Genomic DNA, 19,728 nt, shown 5'->3' with positions numbered 1-19,728 from the left:
TTTATATACAGCTGCCAGACGGCAAGAGGTTAAAGGGACACAAGCTGTTTATGACCTCACTTAACGGTTTGGTCATATAAATCAGGTGAGTGCACACTGGTGAAGGAGCACATACATTAAAGTTTTTGTGGACTTTTTTTATGTTTCACTAGAGCAGTGTTTCTCAACTCCAGTCCTCATGGACCCCCAACAGGTCATGTTTTCAGGATTTCCCTCAGATGAAACAGCTGTGGTAATTACTAAGGCAGTGAAACTGATCAAATCACCTGTGCAAAATAATGGAAATCCTGAAAACATGACCTGTTGGGGGTCCATGAGGACTGGAGTTGAGAAACACTGCACTAGAGGAAGACACGTAAAAAGAGCACGGATTGTGTCTTAAAATAAGCACGCAGTTTTTGAAGGACACACATATGTTATATATATCATTTTTTTAAAGAAATTTTTTTAAAAGGTTTTTTGAATTTTTAATTGTTTATGAATAAGTTTGTTGAGCATATTTCATATATATTATTGGAGCGCGACACGTTTTGCATTTGTTTTTGGTTAAAATATAATCTATTGCTGTCACTTCTAATAAATCAGTGTAAAGAAAATTTCCTCTAAGTGATTCAGTAGTGCAAAATATCATAAACATAAGTGCAAAGTGAAAACTCATACAAGTGAAAAAAGTCCTTATTTATCCCAAGATAATTCAGATTTTCCAAATGTGCAAATAATATAGTGTCCCCCTCTCGGGTGTGCACTCACCACATGGTCATAAAGTTATGGCTGATCGTTCTACAGTATGTGGGCTGTTTACAGCACTGTGCTAAAAATCACAGGCCAGAATTGTACCCATCACTGTTTCAGCATACAGAAAAGTCTCCTTATGAGGATGTCCCTGAATGTGCTGCAAGTATGTTATTTTAGCTCACTGTATTATATACAATTATTTGATATATCATGTCCATCATCGATGCAATAAACATGACAATTAACACAGATCTGTTAGCATGGTTTGCACCACAGAAGTAGAAGTTGCTAATCCAGGATTTGACAGCAAAGTTTTTTGGTGAGTCTCTGAATATCGAAACATTTGATATGGATTATCACCGTTTTCTGATAAAAGAAGAGGCAGGGTGATACGCTGCTATATTTGTACTTTTCAGATATTTTCTGCTAGAATTGGTGACTGTCCCAGTGAAATGTAATATGGTCGTGTCATGTCTTCACCCGTCCAGTTGCTCTTCCTGGATAGCAGGAGACTTCATTCCAGATGACGGGAATATTACACCACAGTCAGCTGCTCCCCGGCGTATTGTCTGCTAGTCTCAATGCAAATGTTGTTCTGTTTATAGAAGTTTGGATGCCTGTACTCCCTGCCCCATGACAAGATGTAAAATGTTGCCAATCTCAAGTAACAGTCACAGTGCACGTTTGGTTTTGTAGTTTTAAAAGTCTGAGATGGTCTTGTTATTAGATTTCTTTTGACACATCTTATGTAAAATGTCTGTTGATTCTGGCCTGTTGTCATAATGTTAGAATGTTGCTATTCATAAAGTGTATTGAAAGGCATCTGATACCCGCTGAAATGATACCTAGAATATTGCTTTTAACACCTTCCCGCCCGGCCTATAGCAGATTGACAGCCGTGCGGGACACTTGCCATTGTGACTGGGCGTCATATGACGTCCTGTCAAAACGAGCCGCTCATGGGGCTGCGCAGCGGCGCGATCTGTTACCGGCTCAGCTAATGACATATCACTACACCGGCCCGTTGCCAGTGTCATGTCACCGCTGTGACCAATCGCAGCAGATTACATGTCAATTGTATACAATGGATGGCTTCCTGTCATGCCATCCATTGTATACAATTATGTTGTTAGCTGTGACTGGTCAAAGCAGTCACATGATATAGACAGGGCCAATCACAGCCCATGTGATGAACTTTGCCCAATCACAGCTAATCACAACAAAAGATTGAATGAATCAGTTTAATTCAGTAACAATGATTGCAAATATCAATGCAAATACATTGGTATTAGCAATCATAATGTGTTAAAAAAAAAAAAAAAAAAGAAAAATCCTGATCACTTGCCCAGAGTACTTCAGTGTTACTATGTTAACATTATAAATAAAATGGTGTAGCGCTTTATTTATATTTTTGAGTATATGCACCTAAAGGTATTGGATTGGGTGTCAGCAGTTTTTTAGGTTATCACACATCCATTTGAAGCGCAGGAGGATTAATACTTAATATTCACTATGGTAACATTGTATTGCTTTGGTCACAGTGTATTGAAAAAAAAAATAGTAAAAAGAAGAAAAATAATGTAATAAAACATTTTAAAAATCTTAGAAAATTTAGAAAATTATTATTTTTATTATTTTCACCAAAGAAATGTAGCAGAGTACATTTTGACCTAAATTTAGAAAAAAACTTATTTATTTGCAAAATTTTTTAACAGAAACGAAGAAAAGTGGGGTTTTTTTTCAAACGTTTCAGTTTTTTTTTGTTTTATTTAGTAAAAAATAAAAAACTCAGCGGCAATTAAATACCACCAAAAAAGCTCTATTTCTGTAAAACAAATGATAAAAATTTCATGTGAGTACAATGTTGCATGACCACGCAATTGTCATTCAAAGTGCGACAGCGCTGAAAGCTAAAAATTGGCCTGGGCAGGAAGGGGGTAAAAGTGCCCGGTATTGATGTGGTTAAATCATTAAAAATGGCAATAAAATTACTTTTTTATTGTTTATAGGTGGGTTTGTGACTTCTAACAGTCAGCAGTGCTCCTTTCATTAGTTACCTGGGGGAGGAGATCCCCCTGAGGGCTGATGGGGGAGGAGAGGAACTGTATGTGCCTGAGCATTCTCAAAGCTCAGACACAAATACAATGCATGCACAATGAGGGGAAGCATCTAATGTGAGCAGAAAACATGCATAATAATGAAGCGGCAAAGCTTCTGGGTACCAGCAACACTTGAGGGATCAGCCACTTCATAACAAGCTATATACCATTGATGGCCCAACAGTGGCATTCCACTTTAAAGCCAATCTCTAGCAATCATTTTTATTTTAGTTTTGGTTACTGTGAGGAACAGTTAAAATTGTATTTTTTTTTAGTGTGTTTGTGACCCCAGTGGAGAGATATTACATCATTTCCTGTCCCTGTGATGTCAGGAGAAGGAACATTGTTTGTTCTTGTCTCTTCATTGAGGACATTTCTTCGGGCAGCACAGTGGCTAAATGCCATGAGTGCCATAGCATACTGAATGTCATCCAATTAAGTAGTTAAGATCTACTTTAAGCTGCCCACAAATTTCTTATATCTTGCAGGGACATTAAGAGCTAGTAGATATCTGCGGTTTTCAGGTATGCTTCCCAGCTATGGCCTTTAGATTTCATTTGAAAGGCTGTGAAAAATGTTATTACATGTGTTTTCTAGATGAAAAGTTTCTGTGTATTGATCAGTAAAATACTTGTGCACAGATGCATTTAAACGCGTAAAGATGCACATGCATACATAATTTGTTTTTTATCATACTTTATATTTTCACTTTATTTAGACTTTATTTACGTGCTTACAAGTGCATATACAGTTGTGTTCAAAATAATAGCAGTGTGTTGAAATAAGTGAATAAAGTTCAAAATCCTTCTAATAGCTTTTATTTCCATACACACAAATGCATTGGGAACACTACACATTCTATTGCAAATCAAAACATGAAGAAAAATATATCACATTTGTGTTGTTCCTCTAAAAAAATTGAAGAAAAGTGAATATTAGACTGTTCAAAAAAATAGCAGTGTTTGTATTCTTCTTTACAAACTCAAACATTCACTATATAAACTGAAAAATGTTTGAAGATTTTGCTTTCCTTTGAATCACTTAATGAATATTTAGTTGTATAAGCACTGTTTCTGAGAACTGCTGTACATCTGTGTTGCATGGAGTCAACCAACTTCTGGCACCTGTGAACAGGTATTCCAGCCCAGGATGATTGGACTACATTCCACAGTTCTTCTCTATTTCTTGGTTTTGCCTCAGAAACTGCATTTTTGATGTCACCCCACAAGTTTTCTATTGGATTAAGATCCGGGTATTGAGCTGGCCACTCCATAACATCAATCTTGTTGGTCTGGAACCAAGATGTTGCACGTTTACTGGTGTGTTTGGGGTCGTTGTCTTGTTGGAAAACCCATTTCAAGGGCAATTCCTCTTCAGCATAAGGCAGCATGACCTCTTCAAGTATTCTGATGTATTCAAACTGATCCATGATCCCTGGTATGTGATAAATAGGCCCAACACCGTAGTATGAGAAACATCCCCATATCATGATGCTTGCGCAACCATGGTTTACTGTCTTCACAGTGTACTGTGGCTTGAATTCAGTGTTTGGGGGTCGTCTGACAAACTGTCTCCGGACACTAGACCCAAAAAGAACAATCTTACTTTCATCAGTCCACAAAATGTTGCGCCATTTCTCTTTAGGCCAGTCAATGTGCTCTTTGGCAAGTTGTAACCTCTTCAGCACGTGTCTTTTTTTCAACAGTGGGACTTTGCGGGGGCTTCTTGCAGATAGCTTGGCTTCACATAGGCGTCTTCTAATTGTAACAGTACTCACAGGTAACTTTAGACCTTCTTTGATCTTCCTGGAGCTGATTGTTGGCTGAGTCCTTGCCATTTTGGCTATTCTTCTATCCATTCGAATGGTAGTTTTTTGCTTTCTTCCACGTCTTTCAGGTTTTGGTTGCCATTTTAAAGCATTTGCGATCATTTTAGCTGAGCAGCCTATTATTTTCTGCACTTCTTTATATGTTTCCCCTCTCCAATCAACTTTTTAATCAAGGTACGCTGTTCTTCTGAACAATGTCTGGAACGACCCATTTTCCTCAGAATTTCAGAGAGAAATGTACTGTAACCAGCATGTACAACATTTGCTGCCTTCCTTCCTTAAATAAGGGCAATAATTGCCACCTGTTTTTCAAAGAATGAATGACCTCACTAATAGAACTCCACACTGCTATTATTTTGAACATGCCCCTTTCAATTAGTGATTCAATTACACAGAATCAGCAGCATGCATGTCATGACTGTTGGGTCTGTTGGATTTCTATTACTCTACTACACCTGCTAGTAAATTATTTGCCATGTAGAAATATCATTTCTACCAAAAACAGTGATTGATCAGGTTAGTGATGTCTGACTGCTATTATTTTGAACACAACTGTATATGAGTTTATTCACGTAAGTGTGTAAAGCACATGTCCTTGGATGCAGATTTTTGGATTCTGTGTTACAGATTTGAAAGCAGCTTGTGTACACACCTGTGTGAATGGCTGCATTCAGAACAAAAGACGCTGTATATGCGTTTTTTTTAGGGCCATTTAAATAAGGCCTAATTTTCTCTCTGTCTCTTAAAGTTTTGTTTTTTTGCATAAAGAGGAAGTTTTAGGAACACTGGGACTATCCTTCTGCAGCTGAAGGAGTGGGTCTTCAGGGAGATGTGGGCTATGTTGCAGAAATCTCTATAATAATCTCTAGTGGGCGGCACAGTGGCTTAGTGGTTAGCACGTCTACCTTGCAGTAAATGGGTCATGGGTTCGATTCCCAACCATGGCGCCTCCTGCATGGAGTTTGCATGTTCTCCCTGTGCTTGCGTGGGTTTCCTCCGGGTGCTCCAGTTTCCTCCCACACTCCAAAGACATGCTGGTAGGTTAATTGGATCCTGTCTAAATTGGCCCTATTATGTGTATGTATGAATGTGAGTTAGGGACCTTAGATTGTACACCCCTTGAGGGTTAGGAATGGATGTGAATGTTCAATATAATATATGTGTAAAGCACTGCATAAATTGACAGCGCTATATAAGTACCTGAAATAAATAAATAAAATAAATAAATAAGTCTTCAAGAGACATAGGACACCAGTGGGCAATTCTGGCTATTAGTATGCATCTTTCAATGTGGATACTGATTCTTTAAATATCTTATGTGGAGTCATTTTTTTTTTTTTGACAGATCAATACACAGAATATTAATGAACTGATTGATTGTTTCATCCCCTGTAGGTGCAGCTGTACTCTGAAGCAAGTGTAGCACTTTTGCAACTGAACAATCCCAAAGACTTTCATGAGTTAAACATTCAAGCAAAGAAAAACATGACTATAGAAGGAAAAGAGGTGACACTCAATCCAGCTTACTTGTTATGGGATCTCAGTGCTGTGAGTCAGGTATGTAATTAGGCAGCTACCTCCTCAGATCACCAAGAAGGGTATTTAGCTGTATGGATGTTCACATCTTAAGAGAAAGCAATGCTAATTGACAGCTACCTTGGATATAATTAAAGGGCTCAAAGGTCACAGATTTATTTTCATGCCTGGCACATCTACACCTCTCTTCTTAAAAGTCATCCAACTGATGAGAGTAGATAAATGGACTGAGCAGTGCACTTTTCAAAGCCAGTACCAAAATATTCTTAAACAGGGTCAAAGGAGCAATCAACACTTGTTTATGCGTGGTAGCAACATTCTCCTGCCGTGTCAAGAAGCATTACACATTATTAAGACGTATGGCCATGAGCTTCAAATATGACAAGTGCAGAGCGGCAAGTAATGATTTTAGCCTATGCTAGACATTACATGTCCTCATCAGTTATTCAAACACACTGTATCATCAAGCCACGCAATCAATGAAATGCAATGTAGCCATGAAATCATCTTTTGTCTTGCTATTAATTAGCCTTGCTACTACATATATTGTGCTGTGATTGCTTTTCTGGCATGTTAAAGCTGAAGCAGTGTAAGTAACTGAATTGGCTTGATGTTATCCTTTTGCATCTCACTGGAAATTCTCTAGAGCAGAGGTCAGAGCTGAGGAGCAAGAAGCAGCACAAGGATCCAATCAGGTATGCTGCAATGCGAGGAAAATGCTAATAAGATGAGACATCAGAGTCATTAGTCTATTGCTTCTTCTTTCTTTATCCAGTCATGGGGCAGGAAAAAAAGACCTGTAAGTGAAAGTGAAACTGTAGATTCAGTTTGGCGAGGATGAAGGAACCTTCACTGCTGGCTATTGGATTCAGTCACTGCTTTTCCTTCATGCATGAAGGTAAAAAACCTTTAGTATGCCGCTCCACCCGCAGCTCCCCCTAATACTTACTCTAGCCTGATCCAGTGATGTACACAAGAGCGGCTGCTGTCCCTGTTCTCTGCCTTCTCATTGGCTCAGAGACAGCAGTGGGAGCCACTGGTTCCCACTGCTGTCAGTCGTAGCAAGTGAGGAGGGAGCTGGGATGGGGCTGAGCCCCGTTCTGTGTGTTTTATGGACACACAAAGCTGGGCTCTTGAATGAGCATGTAGGTGTGCCTCCAGAGCAAGCGACTTTCACTCGGGGCACTCAGCAGGGGAGGGCCCAGGAGTATTGGCGGGGAGGATTGGGCTGCTCTGTGCAAAACCATTGCACAGAGCAGGTAAGTATAGACTTGTTTTTTGTTTAAAAAAAAAATGAAGCCTTTAGGATCACTTTAAGATAACTTTTCTCAAACTGTTTTCCATCATGAGTGCATTGGTATTGCATATATTTTGTGTAAAAAAAAAAAAAAAAAGATCTGCTTATTCAAACATGGACAGTCTTAAGGTGTTGTTTATAGTTCTTTTTGTTTACAAAGTTTTTATTTTTTAAGAAGTAGGCTGTCATAACAGCAACAGGTAGAATATGTAAACCGAAACAAGACACATCTGTAGTATACATTCCAAAAGGTACAATCATGTAAGGAAAAAAAAATAGAGAAAAGAAAATAAGTACATGAGCAATATAGATAGAGAGGTAGACAGAGCTATATAGCTACCAAAAGAGTTATTCAATCAAATCCTGAGCGGTCATTAATCATAAGTAAATGCCTATGAGTTCTCCAAAGTTCCCATTTTCTATCAAATAAGTGCATCTTATCCAGTAAAGAATAATGAATCTTTTCCATGAGCATCACTGCATCAATTCTATGTAGAACTGTGGCCAATGGTACCGTGAGGGATTTCTAGTGTAGGGCAATAGCCCATAGGGTGGATATACAGATGGTATTGATTAGCCTCATAACCTCAGTCTGAACTCCCGAGATATGCGCTCCCAGTAGGCAGGACTGCATAGACAGATGTACCGAGGCACCTGCTACAGCAGAGGCCACTTCAGAGATCTTGTGCCACACCAATGAGAGGCTTGGGCAGGCCCAAAATATATGCACTAGGGTACCAGCCAGGCCACAGCCCCGGAAACAAAGGTGGGACATCCCTGGAAACATGACATGTAGTCTAGATGGGGTGTAATACCATCGGGTTAATACTTTGAGGGCCATCTCACGAACAGAAAGAGATCGAGAGCTCTTACAGTTGCAAGAAAAAGTATGTGAACCCCTTGGGATTACGTGGAGTTTTGCATGAATTAGGCATAAAATGTGCTCTAAACGTCATCTAAGTCACAATAGAAGAACACAGTCTGCTGAACATAATACTACACAAACATTAGATGTTGCCATGGTTTAATTGCACATAACATGTAAACATTCACAGTGCACGGAGGAAAAAGTATGTGAGGCCCTAGCTTAATGACTTCTCCCAGAGCTAATTGGAGCCAGGAGTGAGCCAACCTTGACTCCCATCAGTGTGATGATATTGGATGTGTTGCTGACAGCTGTCCTGCCCTTAAAAAACACACACCTGTTTTGGGTTTACTGGTTTCAAGAAGCACTGTCTGATGTGAACCATGCCTCGCAGAAAAGAGCTCTCAGAAGACCTACGATCAAGAATTGTTGACTTGCATGAAGCTGGAAAGGATTACAAAAGTATCTCCAAAAGCCTTGATGTTCATGTGTCCATGGTAAGACAGACTGTCTACAAATGGAGAAAGTTTAGCACTGTTGCTACTCTCCCTAGGCGTGGTTGTCCTGTAAAAATGACTGCAAGAGCATAGCGCAGAATGCTGCATGAGGTAAAGAAGAATCCCAGAGTGTCAGCTAAAGACTTACAGAAATCTCTGGTACATGCTAACATTTTTTGTTGACACATCTACAATAAGGAAAACATTAAACAAGAATGGAGTACATGGGAGGACACCACGGAGGAAGCCATTACTGTCCAAAAAGAATATTGCAGCACGTTTGAAGTTTGCAAGAGAGCACCTGGATGTTCCACAGCACTACTGGCAAAATATACTGTGGACAGATGAAACCAAGATTGAGTTGTTTGGGAAGAACACACAACACTATGTGTGGAGAAAAAAAGGCACAGCACACCAACATCAAAACCTCATCCCCACTGTAAAACATGGCGGAGGGAGCATCATGGTTTGGGGCTGCTTTGCTGCCTCAGGGCCTGGACGGATTGTTGTCATTGATGGGAAAATGAATTCCAGAGTTTATCAAGACATTTTGCAGGAAAACGTATGACCATCTGTCCGCCAACTGAAGCTCCGCAGAGGATGGGTGATGCAACAGGACAATGACCCAAAGCATACAAGTAATTCAACAAAACAATGGCTGCAACAGCACAGAATACGCCTTCTGGAGTGGCCCAGTCAGAGTCCTGACCTCAACCCGATTGAAATGCTGTGGCATGACCTTAAGAGAGCGATTCACACCAGACATCCCAAGAATATTGCTACACTGAAACAGTTTTGTGAAGAGGAGTGGTCCAAAATTACTCCAGATCGTTGTACAGGTCTGATCTGCAACTACAGGAAACGTTTGGTTGAGGTTATTGCTGCCAAAGGAGGGTCAACCAGTTATTAAGTCCAAAGGTTCACATACTTTTTCCTCCCTGTACTGTGAATGTTTACATGTTATGTGCAATTAAACCATGGCAACATCTAATGTTTGTGTAGTATTATGTTCAGCAGACTGTGTTCTTCTATTGTTGTGACTTAGATGACGTTCAGAGCACATTTTATGCCCAATTCATGCAAAACTCTACGTAATCCCAAGGGGTTCACATACTTTTTCTTGCAACTGTACATATATTATCCACCATGGAATCCCAATCCTCATCAGAAAAAGTGACACCACTATCCACTTCCCATTTTTGTCTATAAAGAGGGGGTGAGAGAAAGGTAGTAACCGAAAATTGGCGATACAAATCTGAAATAAGACCCCTGAACCTAGGAGAGTCACGGCTAATACATTCGAAAAATGAAATCGGAGATGAAGGTGTCAGACCAAAATGTTGGATTAAAAAATGTCTAATCTGTCGGTAATGATAATATTCTCGAAGCGGGATATCGAAAAGTATATGTAGCATCTCAAAAGTGATATAAGATCCTCCTCTTTGAAAGTCAGATAACCTGATAAAGGATCTATCATACCACCAACGGAATGCCTGTGGAGATGACAATGCTGTGATAAAATTTGGGTTGCCAAAAAATTATGAACCTGGTGAGATAGAAGAAACAAGTTTAGTATAAGTTTATATCGGGATCAAAGCATCAATGATTGGGCAACAATGGAATTATAGGTCAATAACGAGCAGGGGGGGAGTTTTTGTCCATAATATGCCTGGTAGATAGAATGATTGTATAGACTGAGATTCAAATCTGATCCAAGGGACCTGGGAATTAGTTGCCCATTGTGATAGCTGTGCGAAGCGGGCCGACAGATAGTAAAGCCAAAAATTGGGGAGTCCGAGGCCTCCTGCCCGTTGCGACCGGTATAATACAGATGAAGTAAAACGAGGGCGTTTGTTACGCCAAATAAAATTGTTAATCATCCGTGATTGATTTTGTTTGGCCCTTAGGCTAGGTTTACATACAGTGTATTGCCAAAAGTATTGGGACACCCCTCTAAATCATTGGATTAAGGTGTTCAAATCACCTCCATGGTCATAGGTGTATAAAATCAAGCACCTAGGCATGCAGACTGCTTCTACAAACATTTGTGAAAGAATTGGTTGCTTTCAGGAGCTCAGTAAATCCAAGTGTGGTACCGTGATAGGTTGCCACCTGCAGTAAGTCCATCCATGAAATTTCCTTGCTACTATATATTCCATGGTCAACTGTTAGCGGTATTATTACAAAGTGGAAGCAACTGGGAACAACAGCATCTCAGCCACCAAGTGGTAGGCAGAGCGGGGTCATCGCATGCTGAAGCGCACTGTGCGCATAAGTCGCCAACTGTCTTCAGAGTCAATAGGTAAAGACCTCCAAACTTTGTGTGGCCTTCAGATTAGCAGAACAGCAGTGCGTAGAGAGCTTCATGGAATGGGTTTCCATGGCCGAGCAGCTGCATCCAAGCCTTACATCACCAAGTGCAATGCAAAGCGACGGATGCAGTGGTGTAAAGCACGCCGCCACTGGACTCTAGAGCAGTGGAGACGTGTTCTCTGGAGTGACAAGTCATGCTTCTCTGTCTGGAAATCCAATGGATGTGTCTGGCTTTGGCGGTTGCCAGGAGAACGGTATTTGCCTGACTGCTTTGTGCCAAGTTTGGTGGAGGGGGAATTATGGTGTGGGATTATTTCTCAGGGGTTGGGCTTGGCCCCTTAGTTCCAGTGAAGGGAGCTGTTACGGCGTCAGCATACCAAGACATTTTGGACAATTTCATGCCCCCAACTTTGTGGGAACAGTTTGAGGATGGCCCCTTCTTGTTTCAACATGACTGCGCACGTGTGTACAAAGCAAGGTCCATAAAGATATGGATGAGTGAGTTTGGGGTGGAGGAACTTGACTGGCCTGCACAGAGTCCTGACCTCAACCCGATAGAACACCTTTGGGATGAATTAGAGCGCAGACTGCGATCCAGGCCTTCTTGTCCAACATCAGTGCCTGACCTCACAAATGCGCTTCTGGAAGAAGGGTCAAACATTCCCATAGACACACTCCTAAACCTTGTGGACAGCCTTCCCAGAAGAATTGAAGCTGTTATAGCTGCAAAGGGTGGGACAACTCAATATTGAACCCTACGGAGTAAGACTGGGATGCCATTAAAGTCGTAAAGGCAGGCATCCCAATACTTTTGGCAATATAGTATATGTGCAGGTCAGGAATGCATACATTATCGAACACATTCCTCCACCTGCACAGAAACACTCTCCTATTTAGCAGACCATTGATTCATTGATTTAGCACGGGCCATTGATTCTTAAAGGCACTCCCACGCATCGACACCCCTATGTGAAACTGCATTTTAAAAAAAAGGTTGGGGAGTTCTTCCCCTTCATTTCTCACGAGTACAACAGCCCAGGTGAACAGGCAACTGTACCCGCAAGTTGCACACACACATACAGTTGCAAGAAAAAGTATGTGAACCCCTTGGGATTACGTGGAGTTTTGCATGAATTGGGCATAAAATGTGCTCTGAACGTCATCTAAGTCACAACAATAGAAGAACACAGTCTGCTGAACATAATACTACACAAACATTAGATGTTGCCATGGTTTAATTGCACATAACATGTAAACATTCACAGTGCAGGGAGGAAAAAGTATGTGAGGCCCTAGCTTAATGACTTCTCCCAGAGCTAATTGGAGCCAGGAGTGAGCCAACCTTGACTCCAATCAGTGTGATGATATTGGATGTGTTGCTGACAGCTGTCCTGCCCTTAAAAAACACACACCTGTTTTGGGTTTACTGGTTTCAAGAAGCATTGTCTGATGTGAACCATGCCTCGCAGAAAAGAGCTCTCAGAAGACCTACGATCAAGAATTGTTGACTTGCATGAAGCTGGAAAGGGTTACAAAAGTATCTCCAAAAGCCTTGATGTTCATGTGTCCACGGTAACACAGACTGTCTACAAATGGAGAAAGTTTAGCACTGTTGCTACTCTCCCTAGGCGTGGTCGTCCTGTAAAAATGACTGCAAGAACACAGCGCAGAATGCTGCATGAGGTGAAGAAGAATCCCAGAGTGTCAGCTAAAGACCTACAGAAATCTCTGGCACATGCTAACATTTTTGTTGACACATCTACAATAAGGAAAACATTAAACAAGAATGGAGTACATGGGAGGGCACCACGGAGTTAGCCATTGCTGTCCAAAAAGAATATTGCAGCACGTTTGAAGTTTGCAAAAGAGCACCTGGATGTTCCACAGCACTACTGGCAAAATATACTGTGGACAGATGAAACCAAGATTGAGTTGTTTGGGAAGAACACACAACACTATGTGTGGAGAAAAAAAGGCACAGCACACCAACATCAAAACCTCATCCCCACTGTAAAACATGGCGGGGGGAGCACCATGGTTTGGGGCTGCTTTGCTGCCTCAGGGCCTGGACGGATTGTTGTCATTGATGGGAAAATGAATTCCAGAGTTTATCAAGACATTTTGCAGGAAAACGTACGACCATCTGTCCGCCAACTGAAGCTCCGCAGAGGATGGGTGATGCAACAGGACAATGACCCAAAGCATACAAGTAATTCAACAAAACAATGGCTGCAACAGCACAGAATACGCCTTCTGGAGTGGCCCAGTCAGAGTCCTGACCTCAACCCGATTGAAATGCTGTGGCATGACCTTAAGAGAGCGATTCACACCAGACATCCCAAGAATATTGCTACACTGAAACAGTTTTGTAAAGAGGAGTGGTCCAAAATTACTCCAGATCATTGTGCAGGTCTGATCTGCAACTACAGGAAATGTTTGGTTGAGGTTATTGCTGCCAAAGGAGGGTCAACCAGTTATTAAGTCCAAAGGTTCACATACTTTTTCCTCCCTGCACTGTGAATGTTTACATGTTATGTGCAATTAAACCATGGCAACATCTAATGTTTGTCTAGTATTATGTTCAGCAGACTGTGTTCTTCTATTGTTGTGACTTAGATGACGTTCAGAGCACATTTTATGCCCAATTCATGTAAAACTCCATGTAATCCCAAGGGGTTCACATACTTTTTCTTGCAACTGTATATATGAACTTAAGCTTAATGAGGAATGGTGTTCTGACATCTAAGAATCGGGAGATGTGATTAACTAAATCATACTGATTGTCGGCAGCACTTGAAAAAAAAAAATGATGTGAATTAGAGAAAAAATTATGTCCCCATGGTACATTAGGAGCGTTCTCTATTTTTCTTCTAAATTTACCCGCACCGGACTATTAGCTCTGATGCTATTAGGCATACGATGTAAATCCATATGCCCATAGATGCAGGTTCATCAGCACCTGTGGTTGTACACCTGTAGGTATATGCATGCATAAGCCCGCCTACAGTCACAAGCAGCAATACAGGTCCAGGGCCATGGTCTGCTGAGGCAGATCTTGGTCCCGATGGCCAGTTGCACGTGGACATAATAATTTACTAATGTTTATACTCAAGCTCTTGTTAGCAAAAAGATCCTGAGTAAAATGTTTCATAAAGACCTTATACAAACATGTGCATGTGTAAACATGCATAAAAATCTTTTTAATCCTCTTTTTTTTTTATTGAAAGTGTTTGCAAAATACACACATACACATAAAATACTGAACCCAGAAAGTTAAATTTTCACCGTATAAAGACCGTGAAGGGTATACCTGACCATGATTGCCAAAGGCTGAGCTGCTTGTCAGCTGTGATACCGACCACATAAATTGCTACTACGTGGTTGTTCCCTAGTGCAGTCCTTGCCCTTGGGCTATGTGTGGGACTTGTCTGTTTTCCTATTTGTGTCTGCAGACTACAGGGGGACTTTGGCAAGGTCGGCAGTTTTCACAACAGTGACAAGGATTTGCGCAATCTGGGTCAGTTGGGGATTCTGGTAATTCTCATCGCACTGAGCTGGCCCAGGAGTGTGTGGTGCTCAGACATAGTTCACCTCCTGGCAGACTCTTTGTGGCCTTTCAGGATCATCCGGACCTTCTTTATCAAGGTCCTGTGTTCCATCCTGCTTTACGGTCACTGGTTTTGAAAGCTGGGCTATTGAAGTCCACGTCTTGATGGATAGGGGATTATCAGATTTGATGATTCCCACCTTGCTGAAGACCATAAAACTTTCCTCCCATAAGTTTTTCTACTACACATGGAAAGCAGTGCTCTGAGCTTGTGGCTTTGTCCTGTACAATATTTTCTTGTACTTGTGTACAACCTTCTGTACAAGGACAAGGATGACTTGAGATCACAAAACTCCTTCCTGCCTAAGATGGTCTTTGCATTTCATTTAATTCAGGACATAGTGTTGCATTCCTATTGTCAAATTCACAAACATTCCATGGAGATTGCTCTCCATTGTTTGGATGTGTTTAGGGCTTTGTGTATTTATTTCATGACTAAAGCTCCAATCTGTTAATCTAATGCTGTATATGCTTTGCCTCAGGGCTTCCAAAAGAGACCAGCTGCCTTTTGATCCACAGTTGCTAGGTGGATGCATTAAATCAGCCTTTCTCAACCAGGGTTCCCAGGCATCCTGGGGTGCCTTGAGGTTTCTTCAGGGGTGCCTTGGCAAAATGTCTAGAAATTGCCCAAAACTTATATACAAGCCAGTGGGTGGAACAAGGCTGCCTTTAAGTTACTCAAAGCCACAGGTTTTCATTGTGCACCATTACGGCCTACTAGCCACCAGCGTCCTGACAACCAATGACATCATCAGTTGATAAGGAGGATGTCCGCTGCCTGCACAGCATCCAAGTTTGACCCTCCCCTGCCCCTCTCCATCAGTACTGGGGTCACATTAGCTCAGTGATGGAGAAAAACTAAAGGAAAAGAGAAACACTGGAATACTAGTCAATACCAGTGTGCAAAAGTGTATTTGCTTGGGAAATATAAATCACCTCCAATGTTGGGTGTCCTGCATGTGTCGATGCTGCTGCGTTATATAAAACTATTAGAATACATTTTCACATTTTAGAATGGGGTGCCCTTTTAAAATTATGGGCAGTCTAGAGGCACCCTATTTTAGAATGGGGTGCCTCAAGACTGTCCATGATTTTAAAGGGTGCCTTGGGACTGTCCATAATTTTAAAGGGTGCCTTGACTGAAAAAAGGTTGAGAAACACTGCATTAAATCGTTACTCCGGTGTACTATTTGAAAGGAAAGGTTCTCTCCATTTCTGTGAAGGCCCACCTAACCAAAAGTGTTGTGGCTTTGTGGCCCATCAGGTCATGGCCTTCTCTGTTTATTCCTCTTTTATTCCTGCTAAGAGGTTTAGCAAGAAACTCACAGTGTGCAGGGAAATCACAGTAAGCAATTTCAGTACAGGAAAGAAGCACAACACAAACTGCACAACACTGAACATAAGGCTGGAGTTCAGCTTTAAAACATCAATCGAACATCTTAATTTCATGAGTGAAGTGTAAATAAATGAATATCCCATGGCTGGGGCAAAGGTGTTCTTTTCTATCCAGTTACTGTTGAAAATAACATCACAGTGTGCCTTGTTAAATAATGTCAAAGGCAAATACCTTTACCATGAGACCAACATGTAGGTCTTGTTTATATTTACTAAGCTTGTCACTTTACCCCACACCAGTCCATAATCTGGATATATTTATCTTGGGAAGATTGTTTACCTCCATATTTGGTATCACAGATGCAGTGCTTTGGTAAGCATCTCATTTCCCCATCCTTCCCATGAGGATGGATGACTCTCTTCCGCAGTAATTCTCCTTTAGCCAACTAGCTTTAGCAGCACAATGTATTTACAGTGAGCTTGTGGAATCCTTGTCATAAGAATGTGACAGCAACATGTTAAAATTATTCCGTATTAATCAGTGTTAATTTGTCAATGATATAAACATGTGTGGACTTTAAAGCCCAACTTCAGGAATTAGACAAAATCTACTCTTACAGTGGAGCCACCCCTCCCCCATACTTCAAGGGTTAACTGCTCGTTCAGTCTAGGGGTGCCGGAATGGGAAGTATTCCCTTATTCCTCACTGCAGCACTGTGAACCATGCCAGAAAACCTCCTCTTAAGGGGGCCGTGGTCGCACTCTCATACAATGCAGGGTTAACAGCCCTTCATTGTATGTGATGATGCCAAAGGACCGCCCAGAGGAAAGGAGGCTAGTGCTAGAGGTGGCTGGATCAGGGGTCAGGTAATTGAACAAGTGCATCCTTAGATTTAGGCTGGCCATAGATGAATTGAAATTCAGCAGATTCAGCAGGAATTGGCTGAATTTCGATCAATCTACGGGCAGGCTGGTTGTACAGACGTTGGTCTGTTGATTGATTTCGATTACAACCTGGCTGTTTTGGTTTTTTTTTTGTGCAACCTCTGTTGGCAGCTATAGCCACCAGCATTTATCATTGTATTCTGGAGGTGAAGAAACCTGGTGCTGTCAGAATACCATAGCACATCGGCAGTGATTCCCCATCAACAAATAAAAAGGTGCAGCGCTTAAACACATATATAAAATTGTAAATGTCCATAAATAAATAAATGTGCAAGGTGTCAGTCTATGCAGATCTATGTAACGGTGACAGTAGAATCCAGCTAATGGTGCTCCAAAAAGTATGGTAGAATTACGCACTCACCAGATGTGTAATGTAAATACGCATTGTATAAATATGTAGAGGTCCCTTTAAGGTATTGGATAAGATCCCATTCCAGGATGATCCTCCCTCTAGGTATGGTGGTGCTGTCAGGGATACACAGGAAAATACAGGATCCAGCTGCCCAGAGATCCCTTTAAGGGATGGATGGGTGTGGGTGTCAGCTTTAAGGAACTCCCCTCTCTGGATGCTGATGGATGGCTGGATCAGGATGGGCTCTAGAAGTAAATAGCTCCACTGTCTGTCCCAGCTCCAGATCAAAGCCCACCACACAGATACAATGCAGCCACGAGGAGAAGCGATCCCATGGAAGAATCTGGGGCTCCCCGCCTCCTCAGGCTTCTTCTCGTGGCTGCATTCTATCTGTGTGGTGGGCTTCGATCTGGAGCTGGGACAGCATCTGGTGAGTGCGTAATTCTAGCATACTTTTTGGAGCACCATTAGCTGGATTCTACTGTCACCTTAACATAGATCTGCATAGACTGACACCTTGCACGTTTATTTATTTATGGACATCTATAATTTTATATATGTGTTTAAGTGCTCCACCTTTTTATTTGTTATGTTATTCTGAAGGTTTTATTGGTTTGGTGCTACAGCTGATAATTTTAAGAGCGCTCACTTTCTTTTTAGTATTTTACCATTCCCCCATCAACACTGACTCTGTTGACGGGGGAATCAAGCTGTTTTCTTTCCCAAGGTTGATGGAAATAAACTTACATTAACTATGGCTTGCTTTAGTAAGCATTTAACCTGGCAGTGCCAGATGAGGACGGGGCACTGTATATGTAGATTGTGTCTAATTCCTGCAGTTGACGCTTTTATGTATGTCTCAAAATATTTTCCTTTTTTCTTTTATAAAACCTGACTGCTAACTGCAGAAAAGTGCTACGTCCAGAGCTCACACATTGGATATGAGAGATGAATGCTTACTGGGTGGCATTGGAACACACGTCTTTCCTTTCATTTAGAAATTTGCCCTGTTCAGATCTGTAACCAGTTCTACAGTTCAATATATCTCCCTCATGCCATACAATATCACTTTACTCATTAAAACTGTATAGTGAACATTTTCATTCATGCATGTACTACACATAGGGGTTGATATCCTAAAACTGGAGAGTTCAAAATGTGGTGTCACTGTGCATGGTAGCCAATCCGCTTCTAACTTCAGCTTGTTCAATTAAGCTTTGACAAAAAAAAAAAAAACTGAAAGCTGTTTGGTTTCTATGCAAATCTGCAACAGATTATGCACTCTCCAGTTTTAGTAAATCTGCCCCATTATGTTGGTTGCATCTAGAACAATTTTTGAACAATTTTTTTCAGGGGGGACTTGGCGGTGCTCTTAGCAGGTGAGCTGTCACAGTACAGATATTGTGTGGCACCTTACCATTCCAAATGTGAACAGTGGCAATACATATTTTCTTGGGATACACATGGTTTCACAGTAATCTGATTTTACTTTGCTATTAAAGCTAAAGCAGGATGAAGACATTTCTGCCAGTCGTTTTGAGGATAATGAAGAACTTCGTTACTCTTTGAGATCCATAGAGAAACATGCTCCCTGGGTGCGTCATGTTTTCATCGTAACAAACGGTCAAATACCATCGTGGCTGAATTTGGATAATCCACGTGTCACCATCGTAACACACCAAGTAGGCCTTCTATTTATTTATGAAATGCATTTCATCCATTTTTCCTCAATGAAACAGTTTGGGTTTCTTGCTTACCAGTGGTTTGATTTCACTGTTCTTTATGTTATACGATCTTAGCTGAGGTGTCAGTTTAGGTATCCAGCAACATATTTCTAGTTTTGAAAAGGAGGTGTTGAAGTGATGAAAGTGGGAATAATTTCATAGTGACCCATGTCCTCTTGTCTGTGACCTTTATACTTACTGTGTTATCTTGTTTATGGTTTTGGCCTATGTGCAGTGAACAGATTGACGTGTTCATTTATCACCAAGCCACATATTTTAAACCATGGTTACAACAGTGGCCTAAAGTAAACCCAAACACATTTTGTTTATGGATTACTCAATGGAAAAAGATATGCATAACTATGTGCACTATGAATCTGAATAATTGCTCCTGCTGATGCTAGACTTTCCTTTATCAAAACATCGCTCAGCTTTTGATCTGATGCACATTTCTTCATGTCCTACCAAATACAGCTTTGATTTATTTTATATACAGGGAAAAATGAAATGCCCCTTAGAAGGAAACCAATTGCACTCATGCAATTATGTACTCTTAAATTAGAGCTGTATTAAACCCAAAACCAGAACTGCAATA

At 41.1% G+C, this 19,728-nt stretch overlaps 1 protein-coding gene across 2 annotated transcripts in view; it reads left to right on the top strand.

Annotated features, from left to right (window-relative positions):
- GNPTAB (N-acetylglucosamine-1-phosphate transferase subunits alpha and beta) overlaps window positions 1-19,728 on the top strand; it is a 114,252-nt gene that overhangs the window by 55,576 nt on the left and 38,948 nt on the right. For both annotated transcript variants that reach the window (XM_089651805.1, XM_089651806.1), the window contains 2 exons: window positions 6,058-6,219; window positions 18,912-19,091. In XM_089651805.1, the coding sequence (XP_089507931.1) occupies window positions 6,058-6,219; window positions 18,912-19,091 (342 nt within the window). The remainder of the gene's footprint in view (window positions 1-6,057; window positions 6,220-18,911; window positions 19,092-19,728) is intronic.

The sequence above is a fragment of the Staurois parvus genome, unplaced genomic scaffold, assembly GCF_062004578.1.
Source record: "Staurois parvus isolate SC_StPar_1 unplaced genomic scaffold, SC_StPar_1.0 ptg000025l, whole genome shotgun sequence".
NCBI lineage: Eukaryota > Metazoa > Chordata > Amphibia > Anura > Ranidae > Staurois > Staurois parvus.
This window is presented reverse-complemented; position numbering and strand designations above follow the sequence as displayed.